This window comes from Solea senegalensis, linkage group LG11 (genome assembly GCF_019176455.1).
Source record: "Solea senegalensis isolate Sse05_10M linkage group LG11, IFAPA_SoseM_1, whole genome shotgun sequence".
NCBI classification, from domain to species: domain Eukaryota; kingdom Metazoa; phylum Chordata; class Actinopteri; order Pleuronectiformes; family Soleidae; genus Solea; species Solea senegalensis.
In genome coordinates this window covers 9,132,919-9,154,360 of record NC_058031.1, presented here as the reverse complement: position 1 = coordinate 9,154,360, position 21,442 = coordinate 9,132,919, and the positions used below count along the sequence as shown (strand labels likewise).

The 21,442-nt window shown below is 38.7% G+C and overlaps 2 protein-coding genes across 2 annotated transcripts in view; one reads left to right on the top strand and one right to left on the bottom strand.

Moving 5' to 3' along the window:
• Positions 1-14,481, top strand: part of cables2b (Cdk5 and Abl enzyme substrate 2b) — a 24,860-nt gene extending 10,379 nt beyond the window's left edge. The window contains exons 2-10 of the mRNA XM_044037436.1: positions 1,712-1,807; positions 5,232-5,309; positions 5,738-5,843; positions 5,948-6,116; positions 7,566-7,663; positions 8,794-8,900; positions 8,989-9,108; positions 9,991-10,075; positions 10,986-14,481. Coding sequence (XP_043893371.1) covers positions 1,712-1,807; positions 5,232-5,309; positions 5,738-5,843; positions 5,948-6,116; positions 7,566-7,663; positions 8,794-8,900; positions 8,989-9,108; positions 9,991-10,075; positions 10,986-11,132 — 1,006 coding nt within the window. The 3' untranslated portion in view covers positions 11,133-14,481. The remainder of the gene's footprint in view (positions 1-1,711; positions 1,808-5,231; positions 5,310-5,737; positions 5,844-5,947; positions 6,117-7,565; positions 7,664-8,793; positions 8,901-8,988; positions 9,109-9,990; positions 10,076-10,985) is intronic.
• On the bottom strand, positions 14,306-21,442 carry LOC122776748. The gene is made up of 7 exons (XM_044037437.1): positions 21,351-21,442; positions 18,217-18,570; positions 17,991-18,146; positions 16,904-17,011; positions 16,609-16,637; positions 16,377-16,526; positions 14,306-15,790 (listed from the first exon to the last, which is right to left on the bottom strand). The coding sequence occupies exons 1-7, from the start codon at positions 21,379-21,381 to the stop codon at positions 15,647-15,649; spliced, it is 972 nt and encodes a 323-aa protein (XP_043893372.1). The 5' UTR covers positions 21,382-21,442; the 3' UTR covers positions 14,306-15,646.

The following is a 21,442-nucleotide window of genomic DNA, read 5'->3' as shown; positions in this document are numbered from 1 at the left end:
TGTTTGTTTGTTTTGCTCATATTCGTTTTTCCTACATCTGATTAAATATAACTGTTTAATGATACAAAGAATAATATTAAACATTGCTTAATTAAGTAACCAGTTATTGAATTTAGTGATTGGATTTATTCATATATTGAATTTATCTAATTCACATTTTGTGTCTGCACTGCAGTGCAATTATATACAGTATATTTTCAATGAAAATAATGTATAAACGAAATGCTGTTGAAATGAAATGGGATATCTAATAAAACCTTTGGATGAAAACAAAGTATTAGTGACATAGCAACACTTATCAGGTTTCTACCTCCAGATTAAATCCACATTAAATCCATCCTTTTTTCAATTCAAATTGTGTAAATGTAAACACGTATCATGTGTTGCTATTCAGCCAAAAATATGAAGATTTCATTTTTTGGTGACACCTAATATGCTAGTCTGTCTCATGTGAAACAAAATGCAGTCATTCATTGAAATGTAAATGCCACAACAGAGGCATCAGCAGCTTTATTTTGTTTTCATCATAAACAGTGTGGAGGTTCAGTTTAAGCCTTTGACAGTATTACTAAAATGTTGTCATTATTAATCCAGTGACCTTTCAATTTATTCATGTTTGTTTTGAGCTAAAGCTGAAGAATGAAGAAGGCAATTATTTGAAAAAAAAAACAAAACATTGCTAAATGTTTAGCAAAGTGAAAATTCCAATATTCAACAATTTAATTCAACAAAAGTCACTGTGTAACTGTGGAATTCCATATTATCCAATATTTGTTTTTGTAGTTTTCTACCATTTAATTCAATCCTCCTGGGCATGGGTGACATCAGTTTTGCATGAAGATGTAGAGAAATGTCTTCTTATTTTCAGATGGTTTTTTTTCCTCCTTCTACCTTTCAGAGTTTCCAGACTCCAGAGTTTGCATGTTTTTCCTCTCGTTGGGATGAAAATTACCCTCCTGTCCAACGTCTGGAGTCTAACCCTCATTTTTCATTTATTATTCAGATACAAACATTTCCCCATGTGTTCATGTGCTAGGAGATTATGCATGTGCTCTACACATTAATGTGAGTGTGGATCTATAAATGCACACTCCGCTTAACATGCAATTGCAGTTTGTGTGTGTTCCTGTGCATGTGCGTGTAAGAATATGCTGCTGATGTCAATAACGTTATGTAACTCCTGTGTTGTTTGTGAGCTCGAGCTCCATGGCCTGTTGTCACGTCGAGGTCTGTTGTTCTAATCCATGAGGTCGACATATCTGACCTCCACAGATTGATAGTCACAAATCAGCAGGTTTTGCGATGCAAGTGTGTTTTGACATGAGACCAATCAGATCAATCATTAATTGCCTACACTCCTGCCCCAAGAATGTTTTAGTGCAAATCCTCAGGAGTAATGAGGTTCTTTTCAACAATGTTTAGAATGGGAGTGCCTTTGGTTTGTATAGGATTTACTAAAAGCTTTGCTCTCTTCACTATTTTCAACACCATTAGTTACCTATTATTTCCAGCATTCAAGTCATCAAGTGTTGTGAAACTTAATGTTATCCCGTCTCCTGTATGTTGAGCTTTTCTGAAAGAAAAGTTGGTCCATGCTGTTGTTTTTCATGAATAAAACAGTGTGCACAAGTGTGTATTTATTTTAACTTTACTTAAATTTGCGCATCCTTTTTTTAAAATCTTTGTGTTGGTCTCTCTTTCTCTCTGGCAGGACACGCAATCTCTCTGGTGGTTCTCCCAGACCTCGACACACCAAGAAGATTCACTTCATTAAAAATATGAAACAGTATGACACAAGAGGCAGCAGGTGAGATGCATGCATGTTTACCACAACCTCAAAAAGTTCAGTCCTTGATGCCTTCTATTATGGAAAGTTTTAGTTAGTGGGGTCATTTTGGAAACTGGTCCCAGACTTTTGTTTTAAATTCTGTTTCATTGTATCCTCTGTGTTTCAACTGACTGAAAGAAGTTAAGATGGAGGTAAAAGGTGAAAGTGATTAACATCATTTGGTTCCACTGCTCCAGCCAAATCCTTGCCCAGGTTGAAACAATGTTATGTTAGCATGTTGAGTGTAGAGTTACAGAACAGCACTGAAGCACAGACTAATCTGTAGGTATGTAAATGGTAAAGACAATAACTCTGAAAACTGCACTGTCGGGGTTAATAACTTCTGCTGTGTGTCGGTACTGCAGGAATATATTCAGTATGTTTTCATGTAAATTTGCTTCAAGCTATGGTTGTAGCTCAACTACTATGTACAAATAAACTTCTACTCTTTTCCCAGTATACAAGCACTAACGGGAAATCAATTTATTAAATGAAATGTGTTTGTCTCTGCTGTGCTTGCTGGTGGTCGGTTTAGCTGGCTTAGCTAGTTGTTAATATGTCAAGCACTCTCTGCGAGTCTTTAAAATTGTACACGGTTTTTAAAACTTTAAAAACGTTTTTGTGAAAGTTGTCTTATGGTTCTGGGTACTGGCTTCTATTGCTTTCGGGTTTAAGTCGAGGGGTGGGAAATGTGAGGAACAGAATCCCCCAGGCAAGCTTAAGTCCAACTGTGGTCCAACAAAACGTATGCATTCAACTGTAATTCAGCTCCCTATCACATTATCTGGCTGTGTTAGCCTGACTTTCAGACATTCAATTTAGTACTATTACAGTTGGAAAAACATGTTTACATACATGTATCCTATAAATCCGGTTTTAGTTGGACTAACAGAATAACGTAGTTTCACGTAAACAGACCGTGTTGGGACTCTTAACCCCAGCCCATTAAGACCCTTTTATACTTCTACTCAAAACTAAATTCTCAGCAATAGGTCAGTCCCCATTGTACATTACATTACATTACATGTCATTTAGCAGACGCTTTTATCCAAAGCGACTTACAATAAGTGCATAAACATTTGGGTACAAATAAGAGCTATTGTACAATGACAGTGGACTATAAGATTGTTGTGGTTGAGCCTATAATCAGAACGCTCCCCAGACACTTCCTTTGATAAGTGATTCTGAACACAGCCAATTAAAATGTCATCAAAGAGGCTTTACTTTCTACCCAAAAGGATTATATGCTCGCGTCACTTTAGGTATTAAAGTTAATACTTGTGCGTATGAGTTTGTTGAGGGACACAAGTCATAAATTAGGTTGTGTTACTACAGCTGATTGTCTTGAACCACTGACCTTTATACATTCAGCTAACATGCAGAAATGTGTCCACCTTTACTCTACAGCAGGTCATGAACTAAGCCATTCATTTATCTCACGGACCCTGGACAATTTCATTCTATGCTGTTGTGTTCTATTTCCACCTACCCATGCAGGGTTTATAAATCAGACCTCTTGGTCAAAGTGATGCTGGACGACTCACCAGATAATCATTCACGCTGATTGTTTTAAAATAGATCCAGCTAAGAGCAGCAGAGCTGTCTTTTGTAATTCAGCCAAGAGTTCAAGTTGTCACAGAGACAGATTGTATGTTCCCCTGCACAGGCAACTAAGACTGCATACACCATTCACTCACCATTCATTGTGGGGCTGTGGCACATGTGCAAAGAGTCCCAGGCCAGCTTGAGTCTCTTGTCTAACTAAATGTAGATGGAGAAGAAACTTGACTCCCCGTAGCGTTATATATCACACGTCTTTACTTTTGACTTTCAACTGATTTTAACCAATGTCAGTCAGACCGATACTGAGTATCAGATCTGCAGATTTGTAACTGTCTGCACTGCCTGTGATGTCCTTTACATAAGGTACTATCACTTTGTGTGCCATATGATGGTATTTCTAAGAAGGCTAACACATTCCTATCAACAACAATATGGCATCTTGAGTACAGACATATTAAAATAAGTCATAATGTTTTTCATGTTTTAGGTTGTAGCTCAGTAATTAACTTTTGGGTCGTAGGCTCAGATCCCAGTGGGAAGATTGTGTGTTGTTGTTGAAGGTGATTATGGAATAATGTGCTCCCAGTGTTTTGAAACGTGTTGTAAAATGGTCAAGCAAAGGGGACAGAATCCCTGTGAGATTTGTGTTTCCAGCAGATCTGTTGTGATGTCTCTGCTGTTTCCACTCAGCTCTCTGGTGACTTCCTGCTCTTGACTTTCCCATGCATCATAGGGAGCAAGCATTTTGTGTGTGTGTGTGTGCATGCGTGGGTGTGTGTGTGTGTGTGTTTTCCATGTATTACTCGTGTTGTGGGGACCTAAATCTGTTTACACAGTCACACTATGCAAGCCCCATAACAAAGATGATTACATTTTAAGTTGAAGGCATGTTATATGGTCAAGATGAGGTGAGGGTTAGGAGAGTATTACTACAGAGTGGAAACCAGACTCTAACCAGTGTGTGTAATAAAGTGTAATAATGTATTCACAGTGTAAGTGTTCAACAGTGTACAGCAGTTACAACATATTGTAAGGTTCATGGTTGCCTTGTCATTTAAAATGCCTTGAGATAGTGTACTGTATGCTATGAATCAACGTTTTACAAATGAAATTGAACTGAAGTGAGTTAAGCTCTTGTGACAACTAAACCTTGAACATTATTGCTTGTATTTTTCTCATTACAACATTTCATAATTTCTGAAATATTCCATATTTTGGCAGATTTTTCCCTATCGAAATGAACTGAAAACTTCATATTCAGCCCATTATTAGCTCCACATACTTAAACATAGAATCTTCTTTTGACTTCTTTTGATTTTATTCACTCATACTTTTCATACACTAATTCGGTAATGAAACTTCTTTGGGGGATTTACTGGTGTCTTTGCTAATATTCTGCTTGGTTTGGCTCTATTGTACATCTCCTCTCACTGTTCTCTCTGCCATTATCAGTATCAAGTGTGTTACTTAATTTTGTAGTCAGCCTGGGTTTGCTTCTCTGCGGCGTGCATGTGTGTGTCAGCTCTTTCTTAATTGTAGCCACCTCCAGCAACATTTCTCCAAAATTTAAGTCACATCCCTCTGCTTTTTGTCAGTCATAATTGGACATATTGAGTTACTTTATCACTTTCAGCTCCAAGTGGAACGAATGTCACATCCACTTGTGAAATTAACTTTCTCTGTGTTCTTTCAGCTAACATATCTGACAGGTTGGAATTTGCGTTTCTGTTAACCACCTTGATAATGCTGCTTTGTGTGTCTGTGGTCTTTTTAACTGAGTGAGGTGGACAGAACAAGTCACAACAACATAACCACTAATGGGTGTTTGTTTGTGTTTCAGAATCGTGCTGATCTGTGCTAAGAGGTCTCTATGTGCTGCCTTCTCTGTCCTTCCCTATGGAGAAAGCTTCTACCTCAGGTAATTAACACACACACACTTTGCTTTATTGTGGAGCAGTATTACAGATGAGAAGTAATGCTGGCCACAGAAAGGTGGTTAAGAAGAAGACATGAGAAAGACATGAAATGTGGAAACACTATAGCACCAGGTGTTATAGAGGAAAGCAGAGCTGAAACAACTCGTCCATTGGTTGTTTCATCTAACTTTGGCTCAGACACACTTCATTTCTCATCACAACACCCTGTGACGAATTGCCACCTGATTGCTCATGCCATGAGTCATTGATCTGAGTCGCTGATGTGTTTGCAACAATAAGAGCCAGAGAAAAAAGAGAGGATGAACAAAAGGGGAAAATATTAAATCCTAAGATGTGCATCTTTTTAAGGGTTTAAAAATGACATTTCTGCATCGGCAATCATGTAAACCTCCAATGCCTCTCATTCTAGTGACCCTACATTAAACCACCCAAGGAGAAGACACTCGTCAGGAAACATCTCAACCCTAGAGATGCTGCCGGGGCTGGAGGGTTTCCACCTAGACACCTATGGCAGGGTAGATAAACAACCACTCAGATACACAGATAAGTCAGATACACACAAACTAAAAGTATTCATGTATTCCTATGCTCAACTTCTACGTCTTTTTCTTTTTCTTAGTCGGTCTCGTATGCCCAGTACCTCTACCCCACAAACGCTCTGGTGAGGCAGAAGCCATCATCAGCCAGTGACCTGACACTGCAGATCCCTGTGTCCAGGAGCGCACACAGCATGCCAGGCAGGGGTTTTCCCCCGAGCAGGCTGAACAGCACTGTGGGCTTAGACCTAGGTAAAAAAAAAAAAACATACACACATACAGTGTTTATATTGTTCACGTACTTGATAGTCATCATGATATATCTATAAGCAAGCTGGCACTGGCAGAAAACCTTTTCAGGTTGTCTTTGGGGTATTTAGACAAGGTGAGGTGGTCGCTCTGCTCCTCTTTGGTGGGGTCACCACACATACTCCATACCATTTACTGACCAACAGCTGCACACTTTATTGCAGGCACCATTTTTGAGATCCTGACCTCATGGCTACCTCACTGTTTTGTAATAAGAAAATTATTGTTGAACTAAAAATATAAACCCATCATTAATGTGTACGCTAACACAGACAAACATGCGCACTCTCACAAATAGAAACATGCATTCGCACAGCTGTGTTGTGTTAATGAAAGGTTCCGTATTAGAGGTTTAGAGGCTAATACAGGGCTGTGTGTCTGTTTATAGATACAGGATGTGACACACAGGGTGTTTATACGTATATGCACATGTTTAAAATATAAAGAGAATGACGTTCTAGCACAGCTGCAACAACTCTGTTTCTTGATACTGCTTCATCCCTCCTCTCATCCCTCGTCCCTTCCTCTTTGTCATCTGGTATGTCATTCTTTGTTGGCCTGAAGTTACATTCATCCCCTACGTCCCGGATAAATATAGACGCACATCACAAAATCCAGCAACAAAAAAACAATTCAATCAAAGTCCAAAAGGGGTAAATCGCAGATTTATTATTAATATACACATTTAAAGCACAAAATATGCCAAACAAACCATTAGAAATTTAACAGGTTTTTAGGTCATTAGAAACTGTGAACTATGTATTTAACTTATCATGTCAGAAACTGCTTGTGCATGAATATTATGACAGGTGTGTTGGCCCATATGTAGAAATAATATATGAAATCCTGTTTAAATGTATATTGGCAACAGTTTTAGATGTTGATTTATACTTATTTGTCTTGCATGTCCATTTGGGCTTATTCTTATTTTTTTGTATTATTGAACATGATCACACACTTATACAATGTGTGTATGCCAATAATCCCTCCTAAATGTTACACATTGGACCCTTAACTATCAATTTATTCAAATAAATAGTCAGAAGTTTGAGTTTGAGCTTTACTACTTAAGTGATCATTGAATTGCTGACATGTTGCCAATTTTCATTTTGAATTTCACTTGAACATGATCTGACTTTCAATTGAGTTTTTAATTACATTCAAGTCAACTTTATAATTTGTATAGTGCAGAATCAGAACATACATTATCTCAAGGCAATGAGCAAGCACTAGGCATCAGCGGAGAGAGAAAAAAAAAGATTTTTAATTTTCAAAGAGAAACTGAGACTTCCCTACTTTTAAAAACAGAGCAATTGAATAGAGTTTTGATATTATATGATTCAATGTTTTTAATTCCTCTGACCTGAGTGTGTGCATGTGTGTGTCGTGCAGGACTGGATGATGTGACTGACTACGACCCTAACCTCCTCAGTGACCACCAGTGGCCTTGTGGAAAACACAAGCGGGTGCTGATCTTTGCCTCCTACATGGTGAGAAGATGCTGAAATCTGCTGTATTTAAAAGTGTGTGTTGTTGTAAAGAAGAAAAAAATATGTACAGTTTGAATATGAGTCAACCTGTCTGTATGTGACAACTGCATCTTTATATGCAGTCATTGGCGTAGACAGGGAAGACCGATTATAGAGGATTATAGACTCAGTAAATAATCGCTGCACTCACACACACAAGATCACGTAGTTCTTCTACATTAACTTAATTACGATGTCGATGGCAGCTTAGTTTCATCCCTTCACTGAGATGAATTAAAACTGAGGACACACACACACACGGACACACTGTATCATTACTGTTTAATCCATCAGAGAAGATTACATCTGAGGTCAGCTGCCTTGTCACTGACATGGGTGTGTGTATGTGTGTTTTTTCTGGCATATGTGACCTGATATATGTGAGTGGAAGCCATTGCAGTGTCCTAAGAAGTATACCTGTGCAAAACTGTGAGTGTGTGCCTGGCTACAGATGGTTCTTTGGGATTAGAAAGTTACCAAGACAACTGTAAACAGAGTGTGCTATACACAATTTCCTGTGAGAGACATGGTACAATCCTGGCAGTGCTCAGGTGACAAAAGACGTGTGCCTCAAAATTTAAGTGCCTATCAAAGGCTACCCTTGTATTCTTAGCTATGTTCTGTTTGTTGTCTTAGCAAATGTCACAATAAAATACAGATCATGTGATCCACTCTGCCTATTTGTAGTTTTGAATATCTAATATGAGCTTTGGAGGGTGGCACAGCACCATGGTTTGCACTGTTGTCTAATGTAAGACGATGGTTCTCTGTTCATCCCCTTGTTTGCAGGGTTTTTCTTTAGGTACTCATCAGCTATTACTGTCATGCTATGTAGTAAAATACACACATGTTGTATAGACAGTGTAGTGTGCTCACAGTGAAGCAGCGGATACGAGAGGACAAGACCTTACAGTATATGCTGCATGTCCCCATGAGGTTCATTTACATTCACTGACAGTTGTTTGACTTTTAAATGCGTCTCTACTTGGACTTTGATATAACTGCAAATCTCATACTTCCTCTGTTTGTGTTCTGCCCTTCTTTGCTTAAGTTCTGTTTTCATTATCTTTTCGCCCTGTGTTTTCCACCAGACCACAGTTATAGAATATGTCAAACCATCTGATCTGAAGAAAGACATGAACGAGACCTTTAAGGAGAAGTTCCCTCACATTAAGCTCACGCTCAGCAAAATACGCAGGTAAAGTATTTGGACTGAAATGACTAATGATCAATTTAGAGTCTTTGAAATGGTTTTAAAATATAACCTGTTTTTCTGTCTGTGTCAGTCTGAAGAGAGAGATGAGAGTCATTGGGGAAGACTGTGGCATGCAGCCCGTCACCATCGCAATGGCATTTGTCTACTTTGAGAAGCTGGTGCTGCAGGGACGACTGAACAAACAGAACAGGTTCTTATATCACCACATGCTCATGAAATGCATCAGCTGCATTGCTGTAACACACAGCAGGAGGTTTATGTGGTTTCTGCTGTCTCATAAACTCCATAAACATCATCTTCTTCAATCAGTGTCCTGGAAAATGATTATTTGAAGAGTAGAAATGTTCTTAAATTGTCTCATTGAACATTACTGTAATCGCTTAAAAACATGTGTGACTGACTAAACTACAATTGGAGATGTAGTTTGAAGGGGTTTATTTTCCTCCAAGGGTATCTTTTTATTCTTCTTCTATCGCAGAAAAAAAAAAATAAAAGATTGTTCAATAAAATAGGGTTTTTTATGAGTGACAGACCAGTGAATGTGTTTCTACATCCAATATCAGTAGTAATGGAGTTTAAAATGTATTGGAGGAGTGTAAAATGAAATTGCTTAGAGAAATATATCATGTAACTAATGTTAGGGAATATAACTGCTTCTAAAAAAAACGTGTTTTTCAGACTTTGGTAAAAAACAAAACAAAAAAACTAGTTTCGCCAAACAAATCAGCTATTCATAAAATTCATAATTCATAACTGAAAGAATGTATCGCTCTGGGAGCTCACATACTTTCAGTTATGAATTATGAATATTATGAATTTTGACTTAATTCACAAAATGATTCTCAAAAATAATTTTGTAGCCATGTAGTTTAGTTTTGATTGGGGACAGAGATGCTGTGATATCCTTTTGATTTTACCTGTAAACACTGTTAATTTTATATGAGCCTGCATGAATGTTGTTGATCTGTATGTACATGAATGAAACCTGATTATCACGTTGGGCAGCTGCTGCAAGCTTCTCTCTGAGGAACAACATCCTGCCTCTTAAACTATTGTTGTTGTTGTTTTATAGGAAGCTGGTGTCAGCTGCTTGCATCCTATTGGCTGCTAAGATCAGCAGTGACCTCAAGAAACAGGAGGTCAAACACCTCATTGACGTAAGTCACACGCACACACACACACACAGGCCCTAACCTTAACCCAACAATAATTCTCAATAATTATCTTAGCCCTGAAACTAAACCAGTTCCTCAGAAATTAGGTTCTGTCTCATGAGGACCAGCTTTTGGTCTCCTCTAAGACAACTGGTCCTGAGGAGATCAGTGCCAGTAAAGGTCCTAACAAATACAAGTACACAAACACACACAATCAATGAATGGTGAAGACCTCTGGCTGTTGGTCAGATCAAGTTCCTCTTACTCAGGTAATTATGAAGTGTATTTACCTGAACAGGTTGGAAAATGACCTACAGCTTCTGTCCTTCACAGAAGTGAACATCTAAACTCAGTGTTGTTGCCCATGACCTTGACTCATGCAGGAAATCAGCTAAGAAGCGACACTAAAATTATATATATATATATGTATATATGTATATATATATATATATATATATGTATATATATATATATATATATACATATTTAATATTTAATATAATAAAACGCATCACAATCACTGTAAGGAAATAAAGTAGCTTCCAACTGGATTTAAACATAGAAAGGCTACAAAACAGATAAATTCATAGGCCTGTAAAAAGTCAACATGAAAATGAACGCTGCTGTCAGTGAAATACTTAAGTTAAAATGTGTTAAATAGCTGATCTGGAGAGTTTGGTCAGTCTCAGGGCTCAGGATTCTTCAAATAGGTGTCTGTGTTTGCACATGAGCTTTGGTTATTTCTCTATGAATAGCGTGCATAGCAAGAGAGATAATGGCAGCAATATAGTGGAACTTGGCTAATAGATGACGTCACTGACAGCCGCTTCATAATAGGATAGACAAGTAAACAAAACGTCAGAATGTAGTTGTTTGTGTCTCACTCTTTGGTGTCTTTGGTGTCTCTGTGCAGAAGCTGGAGGAGCGTTTCAGGATCAGCAGGAGGGAGCTGATCACATTTGAGTTCACCATCCTGGTCGCCCTGGAGATGGCGCTGTACTTCCCAGAAAGTAAAATCATGCCACATTACAGAAGACTGGTGCAGCAGCAGCAGTTATAACAGCATCTGGCTCCACAGCAGAGCAGTATACTGATCCCTGCCTCTAGGGACTCCACGACGTGACGGACCACTTGTCATGATGTCTGGCTCAAAGGCTCAGAGGTACTGAGGTAATCACCTTCCCCCGTTGCTCACAATGCAGACACCAAAGTTCAGCCCCACTGTGATGGTAGCAGGCCTGGTAAAGCCTGGTAAAGCCTGGCTCAGTAGTTTAGAGTGCAACATCACTTTCTTTCCTCCTCCTAACACTGTGATCATGGTCTCAGCAACACCGTGATAATCACCAGATCTTAAAATCATCAGAAAAAGTACGATTTTGACTGCCATCATTTTTATAAAAAGAGCATTAAGATGAGGTCACGGTATGGAAATGATTAAAAGAAGCAAAACTACTTGACTGTAAGACAGCCTTGAAACATTTAAGCCTGTCTGAGATTCTCTAACCAAACCAGCTCTGCTGCATCAGCCTGTTCGGACAAATGTATCACATGTTTCGCAGTCACATGGTTATAAAACTAAACGTTACTGCCAAGGACAAAACAAGTCAAGATCAAATTGTAATGCAACATTTTCAGTGTTGCAATAGCATTTAGTTGTTAACAAAAAGCAAACAGAGGCCTGATTCTGTGAAGAAAACAAACCTGTACTGTTCAGAGGAAACACAGAGTTGTCAGAACTCTGAGGTGACGGCAGTCTGATCAGAAATGACCATATTGTGACATTTTCAGAGTCACTGAACACGAACATGACTTGTGTGCACTCGACAATCATTGCATCTCAAATCAACAGAGTGGTGAGTGTTTTTAGCGTGTGTAGCCGTTCTGTAGCACACATTCCTAAAGTGAGGGACAGAAGATTTTGTCTTGTTGTTACTGAGTTTCAGGCCGTGAAAGGAAATTGTTCCAGCACTGTATGTTCTTCGTCCCCGATGTCATTGTGTTTTCCTTATCACTACACTTTCCAGTTTTCAAAGTTTTTCTTCTTGCTTTTGAACTCCCTCTCATTTGCTTCATGGTTGGTTGTGTCTTCTCTCATTGTATCATAATTTATGAAATTTAATTGAACAAGTTTCTTTGGGTTTCTGTGACATTTCCTCATCATTGTCCAGTTTCACACTGACATGATGAACTGCTGTCTGCATCTGTCAAAATGTTCACCAGAGAGGTGTGAAAGTGCCTTGCAGTGAGACACCTAATCAACCTTTAGTTGGTCAGGAAGTGGAGAGTTGTTTTTGTTCTGCCCACAAAATGTTGTCCCCCTCGTTGTGAAGTTGTCCCTCCTCCTGAATAGTCAGCAGGCTACAGCTCACTCTGGTGGTCTTTTACAAGCACTGCATCCTCTGCAGAAACATTGTGATCATGGGCAAAAAGAGAATATTCATCCTTTATCTACTCCTGTTGAGAGTTGTGACTCTATGGGGGAACTGGAGCTAATCCCAACTGAAATGTAATTTACTTCACAATCTAAGCCAAAACGATAAATGGTCTATGGGATTATACTGGAAATAATCATGTACAGTGCTGTGAAAAAGTTTTGGTTTTTTTGTTTTGTTACATGTTTGTCACATTTAAATGTTTCAGATTTTCAAACAAATTTAAATATTAGTTACAAAGATAACCCAACATAAAATGTAGGAACATCTGAAACATGTAAGTGTGATAAACATGCAAACTATAAGAAATAAGGCAAATACTTTTTCACAGCACTGTATTTATTAGATTCAGTTTTATTTCTGGTTGGATTTGTTGTTGAAAATAATTTGTAATAGATATCTCACTCTGATGTCTTATTGATCAAATAATCAATTAATCAAGAGAATACCTGACAGAAAACACAGTTCTGTAAATAGGCCACAATTTTATTTTCGCTCTATTGAGAATCAAAGTGGAGAAACACAAAACACAGTGTCAGCCTCCGGTGACTGCTCAATGCTTTTTAAGCCACAGTGAAACAGAAGTATGATCTTGGTGTTTGACCATAATGGTTGAGATGCACGGTGAAGATATGACTCACGGTAAACAGAAGAAACTACCTGTTTTTAAGGACACAGTAGAATATTAACTTTGACCTGCTCTATCAAATAAAAATAATGGATATTTTCTTTTTAAACGACTGGTTATACAGGAAGCCATGATGGAGGCGACACTCTCTGTCGAGCCTCTGTTGTTTTTGCACTTTGCCTTTTTTGCTTCACAATCCTATATCTTTATTTATCACAAATTAACCAGGATAATAATGTTTTTTCTACACATGAACTCTCTTGTATTGTATTGTATTGTATTGTATATTGAGAACGTTTGAAATTGTCCACGTCGTGAAGCAAAGCATCGCCACTCAAGATAGTGTCGCTTAAAAACAATCACAGTTGTATGAATACATTTTGAATTTAAAACGGTAATCCGCATCATGAGGTTACTCGTCAATGTTCTTCCACAAATGTTACTTGCTCCCGTGTTAAAGGGACTGCCTCGTACTTTGGAGTTGGTTCTCTATTATTGCACACTGGAGCAGGAGAGCCAGAGTTTTGACGTCTGCGACATGACCCAAGCGTTTCAGGTTTTTGTTGTGGAATTATTGGTGTGTTTTAAGAAATTGGGGCACAACATTATGAGGACTTTTAGTTTTGGGTTCATGCAACAACTGAGAAGCCTCAGGTCCTCTCTGTTGTAGAGTTGTTCTCAAGAGTAGAAACAGCACATGATTTTTTTCCAAAGTGGTCTTCTCTCTACATTAGAGATTTGTGATATTGATTCTATGCAGCTTTTATTTAGTCAGCTGACCTTTGACCGTCACCCTTCCCTCCTGTGTGTTTGCCTATTGTGCCACAGAATTCGTTTTTTTTTTTTATCCGACACTCCCTTTATTTAAACATCATATGCAAATATTATTTAACTTCATCGTTTTGTGTCAAATCTTATTTTATTTAATTGTTTTGCACTGTAAGGCTGTAAAGGGAACTTTTAAGTTAAACAGATTTTTTCTGTCCTTTTTCTGTGTGTGTGTGTTTTAAATCGACAACATGGACGAGCAGAACTGCAGTCGAGGCATCAAATGATATAAACCTGTAATAACAATAATAATAATATTATGTATGTTTACTTCAGGTTGTTGTCGCCACATTTATTTTAAAGTCACGCCTCGGTCCTGATGGAAGAATGGACATGAACAGTGCGATGAATCAGGTTGCATTTATATTACAGCGTGAGGTTCAGCAATATCAGTGCTCACAGTGTAAAGTGGACACGTACACTGCACTGTGAATAAGTGTTTTGTAAAATGTTAAGACCATATACTGTGTAAAACGTTCAATACATGTCAAATGTATTTTCATTAAAAAACATGTAATTTACTTCACTTGTTTTCTGTCTTTTACTGAAAGTTCTTAGAGCTTAAAACCAGTCTTTGCTGCCACTGACCAAACTTTACATTTATACAAAGCAGGTCGTATAAATGCCAGAAAAGTAAAGTAAAGTTAACCATGAAAAGTGAAGAAACGTGAAGTCTTATACAGCATGTCACTGTCCATGGAATAAAACAAGTTCAAACAATACAGCATGTCATAAATAACGAAAATGTCATAATAACACCAAATATTAAGTCTTAATGTCAGCGTTGTAAAGCTTAAGAAAAATAGAATGGAATTTAATGAGAAAATATCAAAGTATGCATTCAAGAAGAACAATGTTGGTTTATTGTCATTTAATATAAGTAATGCATAAAAAAAGGTACGTAATGCAGTTGTAGCAATTGTCATATTAACATTTCAATTTAAAAAAAAGTCATACAAAGAAATATGTTATAGTAAGACATGAAAATTTCAATATTATAAGCACTGTGTGGTGTAGTAGTAGTAATAATAATAATAATAATAATAAGAGGGACAGACTAAAGGACAGGCAATCGAGTGCAGGTTTTCTTAAATAACCATAACAGCTTATTTAATATCCATAGCTTAACTGAACCCAGAGCGTATTCGTCTAAGACGTCTGGTGCAAACCACAGAACTGGACTCTGGTCCTCTTAAAGTGGGTTGTCTCGGGTGAATCACTTGGAGCCGGGCTAATACAAATATTTGCTTTCCTCACTAGTTCCCCTTTGTATTTTAGAGAACCCTAGACCTCATGTATAATTTCCATAATCTCTTGTATAAAACTCATATATTCAGATATTGTTTTGTGCAGGTTGTCCGAGCATAAACATCACATGTGCCTCCTCGTGTGGTTTACAGGCAACAACATGTTGTAGAAATTGTGTGACATATTTTGTCTTCTTGTGTGACCAATAACTGAAGGACATTTCAGCACACGTTCATTTTTCACTTGAGGTTTGCAGTTGAAAACAAGAACTGAACCAACCCTAAAATAAAACCGTGTGTTCCGCTTGCAATGGGTGGGAACCAAGTGGACTATGATGTGAGTTTAGATGTGTTACATTCAAGTGAAACAACTTGTATTGGGCATCGTTACAAATTTCAAAACTTGGCCTGGACAGCCACCTGTTGGACACAGGCAGCGTTAAAGTTTGTGCTCGTGTGAGGCGACAGTGGAGTAGAGAGGAAATGAAGCATCGTGACTGTGACTCACAGCGCTCATGTTTGCCTGAACCACAGAGTAGATGACGGTGTTTCCTTTCTGATGCTCAGCTGCTCCAGATCCAGCCTGGAAGAAAATAAACGTAAACCTCATGTCTGATACCAACACAGTAACAGTACACTTTCCTTTTGGACTAGTGATGATGGTGAGAAGGAATCAACACATGCGACTATTTCAGAGGTTAACTGTGCACCCGCTCTGTATTTAAAGGTACAGTGTGTAAGATTTACAAACTATCAGTGGTGAAGTTGACTTCTACTATACTTTGGTTATGTTGCTGTAAACTCTGTCCTCACTCTGTAGGTACTTAAACGATTACTCGATTAATTGATTATTAATTATTAAAACCAGTTTGTGTGATTTTTTTAGCGTCTTAAATGCGAATATTGTCTGGTTTCTTTGCTCCATGGAACTAAGAAATCGCTCAAACGGAATCATTTTGGTTCGTGGACAAAACAAGACATTCGAGAACATCGTCATTTCCACTGATCAACATTTTATGGACCAAACAATTACTCAATTAATCGAGAAAATAATCGACAGATTAATGGATTATGAAAATAATAGTTAGATGCAGCCCTAGTCCCATGCGCTAGTAATGAAAATGAACCATTGTCTCTTTTCTGATATCCTGTCACACTTTTCTACTCACTGTGTTCTGAGCTGTGAGCAAACTGTAGCAGTCTGTGGTTTTGTCTCTGTCCGGTTTGGTGAATTGTACGAGAGAATAAGTCAAGTCCTCCACAGGAAGAGCTCTGCTGTGTGTGGACTCGTCTCTGACCTCCTCGTACACTTGGCTGACCTGCAGTAGGAGGAGTTCTGGTTGAACTCAGTATCAGCTGATTTAACAAACAACAAAGTGACCCTCGTTTACTGAAACTCACCTCGTGTTCCTCTGTTTTTTCTGGAGATTCTGGAAAACATACTTCTTTACTGTCACTTTGAGCATTTTGTCATTTCTTAAACAGAACACTGGCTTATTCCTCTAATGTGCATGATTATTTGGTTGAATTTGTTTGAGCCACAGTCATATAAAATTATTATAAAAATGTACTTATGGTACATACACTCAACAGCCACTTTATTAGGAACAGATATTCTATTCTACTATTGGTTCAAAGCCTGGTTTCAGAGCTAGAGATGATGATGATGATGTAAAAGGTAATTGGGTGACTTTACCTTTAGTTTTACTGGCCCTGTTCCTGCAGAAAACCAGCACAGCCACTGATAATACGATGATTATGAAAAGCAGAATCAGGCTCACATATATCAGTACATTGTGGTTCTCTGTAAAAAAACAAAAACAAAAAAGCGGTTTTGAGGTCAAATTCAGTGCCTTAAGGCAAAAACTCTATCACTCTAACCAACAATGAATATGTGCATTATATATACATTGATTTATTTACATACATATAATACCAAATAGACCATACTGTATATCCATTACAGTGGTTACATGTGTCCGTGCATTCATTCTCTGCTGTTTTATCCTCAGCTGACTGAGGGCAAGAAGATGAGAAAGACCATTTTGAATCACACCCTCATTTTATTTTTGGTACTACCAACCACCACTTCCTCTTTTCTTCCATATCCTTTTATTACAGTTTATCGGTTTGTTTTGTTTTATTTTAAAGTGCATTAAACATGAGTGTTCACAAGGCACAGATCTGTGCTGCAGGTGCACCCTTGGTAAATTGCAGCGGGAATAATACACAACTCTTTATATTGACATCCTGGGGCCGTGTGTTTATAGGTGACATCTTCAGGCTCATAACAAAATGTGTTTTTATTGTCTTTGAATCAAAGTTATTTTTTATAAAGTTGGTGAAAATGGGAGAACAAAAATCACATCATCAGATTTGCCTATAGGTTGTGCTGAAAAAAAGGATATAAGACACTCTATATTGCACATTCTTATAGCCTCTGTACATTTTAACATAGTAATGAGGAAAGGCAGGCATTTATGTATTTGGCGGGCGTTTGTTCCATTATTTGAATAATGAAATAATTACTGCGTCACTTGAATATGTCCCCCGTCATGTCGTCAGTAACATATCACTGCGCACTAGTGCTCCACATCAGTATTCGAAGGGTTCGACACCCTACACCACCTTTTTCATTTTGAATGCCTAACCCTGTCTTTTTTGCCCTAACCCTAACCTCAGTAACACATGTGCATGTTTGAGTTGAAAATATAGGTCGTATGCAGGAATGACGACCTATGTCTATGTTTTCAAAACCAGCGCCCAAAACGACCCATAGTTACGTTTCAGTTGGACGACAGGTTGGGACGTGAATTGTGTAGAAGTGAAACTCTGTGACGTGGCTGAAGCTGTGGTTGTTGCTGCTGCTGCTGCTGCTGCTGCTGTCGACGACGATGATGATGATGATGGTGGTGGTGGTGGGTCTGCAGTGGTTGAAGCTGTAAAACAATCAAATCCTCAGAAACAGGCCGTGCAGGAAATAAAAAAATAAAGATTAAAGAAACTCACCATCTTTGACAATGATCTGAATCTTCTTATCTGAATTGGAAAGCAAGTGTTCCAAACGACACATGTACCATCCTGAGTCAGACTTTTTCAGATTTGTGATGGTCGCAAAAATTTGTTCATATTTCAGAATAGATTCTCTTTTATATACAAGGCTGTATCTGTCGATCCAAGCTCTTTTGCCGCTTGTCTGAACGAGAATGTTTCCTTTCTCGTCACAGCTCTCCTTACAGAAGCACGCCATCGATCCACTAAAGTAAAACGAGCAATTAACTGTGATGGATCCTCCTTCAGTTCCAGTCCAGACGGTCTCACCAGCACTAACGAGAACCGCGTTATCATTATCACTCAGCAGCACTGTTGGAAAGACAGACACCGTTAATATCTTCCTGTAAGAAACAGCTGGATGATCATTTCTGCTCAGTGTTGTCTCTCTCAGCCGGTGGAGAAGAATACTAAAACTATTCTTCAGACTCCCATAATCCCAAAGTTAGATTAAGATGTAAATGTTAGGAGTAAGAACTAGTGATAAAAGAGTGGTTCCCAGAGTCTGTAAAAGCCCTGGTATACTTCCACTCACATGCCGCGTGTGTCGCATTTCGCGTCAGGGTCCTGTAGTATCCCACTTCACCATCGGGTGGCGGTACAAGTCTGGACGCAAGGAATTGGATGCATTCCTACCAAAAAGAAGGGGACGATGCTACAGCTCCCTCCGATACATCTGGTTCAAGCAGCCCGCAGTTGAAAGGCCTGTCAGGGGATGTTGGGGTGTTCGAGGGTCACCAGGTCGAGACTCGGAGGACTAACCTTGGCGACTACTTCTTCTGTTGTCTAAATGTTTTTTTTCCGCTTGTTGAGCGAGGCTTAATACTCCGCCTACAGGTGGGGCAGAAATTCAGTTCAATTCGGGAATTCAGTGTTGATGACGCAATTGGTGTGCGTGGAAGTATACCAGGGCCTTAAGAGTAGAGCCTTCAGTTACCAGGCTGTGGAACCACTCACAGTGACAGTTCAGGAAGTGCACACTCTCTCTGTATTTGAAGTTGTAATTGGGGTGGAGTGGCTCAGTGGTTAAGACTGATGCCCTGTGTGCAAAAGACTTCATGGTCGCAAGTTCAACTCCACCCCTGGCAGGTTGTACTCAATTCCCTTGTTAGTCGCTTTGGATAAAAGCGCCTGCTAAATGACATGACATGGAATGGAATTAAAACCTTCCTTTTTGAGAAAGCTTATAGTTAGATCTGGCTCAGGGAAACCTCAACCATCTCTTAATTAGGATAGATAGACCTAGACTGCTGAGGGAATTCCTGTGGGGCACTCACACTGCACATCTTTGCGTCTGGTTCTGCCAGAGATTTCTTTCTTCTCCCTGTAAAAGGGAGGGTTTTTTTTCTCTCCACTGATGCCTAGTGTTTGCTCATTGTGTGTACTGTTGGGTTTCTCTTCTATAATGTTGTAAAGGTGTTTGCCTTCCTGTATTTAAATTAACATAACATACACTATCTCAAGGCACTTATACAAATGAATTGGAATTGATGTCCAGTGGTGAGACTGCAGACTGTGGACTGCAATTTGTGTTTTAAGCTTCCCTTTATAAAAGTACAGGTTGAACGGTTAAAAGAAGGCTGAAAGAAAACAGAGCAGCAGGAAGTGACATAAAGCTGCAGTCAAGACAGAATGGCTGTTTCTCAATATCCTAATATGCAAGGACGTACGACTGGAGTACATATTTGCCAAGTACGAGAGTACGCAAGTGCAGAGAAGTATGAATATTGAGAAGTCTCAGTCTCTACATGAACATTTAAACTTGTGCATAAGATTTCATAATTAATCAGGGCTTTACATCTGGAGAGAAGTGCACAACCAACAAAGTAAAAAACACACTGAAGACTAGAACTGCATACAGTATGTCAACATACAGCTTGAATGTGCCTCAGCCTCTTTATCCTGTTTAACAGAATAAGCTTTCAGTTTGACCATTTTGACATTTGACTTAAACATCTCACAGATCAGATGACGGGCAGGTGCTTCCTGGGCATTTACAGAACAGAGAGTGAAGTCAGATGACGTGCAACAACTGTCCAGCTGCAGTGATCAACTTTGTGCCGGAACGGCTCATATGTAATGTCTTACATGTCAACTTGTATCTGGTAGGAGGGGAACGAATGACCCAGTCCATATCAAGTTAAACTTGCACATCTGAATGTCTGACTCATCCAAGCTCGTCCTTTTTCTTTAGATCTTCATGAAAATATCTTTCTGTTTTTGATGACACAATCAGCTCATTACTGCCCGTCTGTGTGTTGTGTGCTGTTAGAGTTCGCCTGTTTCGTAACTTAGGGCTCATTTCACTGAGCAGAGACGACCTCTCCTCAGTGATGACGTTATAGTGGTTACTCTTTTTCAGTCTCTCCTTAAATTGATAGTTTTGAGCAGTGATTCTCAAATACCATGTTTCATACCAAGTACCACCTGAGAAGAATTGAGCTCTTGAAGTGACCCCATTATTACCAACGTTAAAAAATAAAGTGTTTTAAATAGGCCGAGCAAAAACACTTTTCACAAGAGGCAGATTTATTCCCAAAACGATAATTTGCTCTCTTGTCTTCCTTACATAAACTTCACATGCTGGTATAGTGAAATTAGATTAACTCTACTCCGATCACATACCCTGGTATATACAGTAGAACAGTATTTTTGATTTTCCTCCAAGTACCACCAGAGGAAGCTGACGTACCACTGGTGCTACACTTACCACAGTTTGAGAACCATGAGCATTGATTTAAAAAAGTAAGGATCACTACAAATATTTGGAAGATGAATGCATTGTAGCATCGCAAAGGAAAATGGTGCATCTCCAGCAATAATAGAATAAAGAAGATATGAACATTTTCAATTCAGCCTAATGTTCACCCAGGAGTGAATGCAGGTTTTACACATTTAAAAAATGACATAACATTACATTTTTTGAACTGTGGGAATGGAGTGTTTGTGGAGTTCAGCAAAAAAAAGTTAACAAAAGCAAAAGGGAACCAACCTCGGCCAGTTGAAGCAACGTAAATAAAGAATTGATACATAAAGTAACAAAAGAAGACGAAAGGTATGAGTTGAAAGAGACATAAAAACCGTTTACTCACTGACAAAGAAGCAGAAGTGATGGACTCTCATTGTTGAGGCTCTGATGTTTCACCACTGCCTCACATCCGTCTGTTGTGGTAAACCAGGAAGT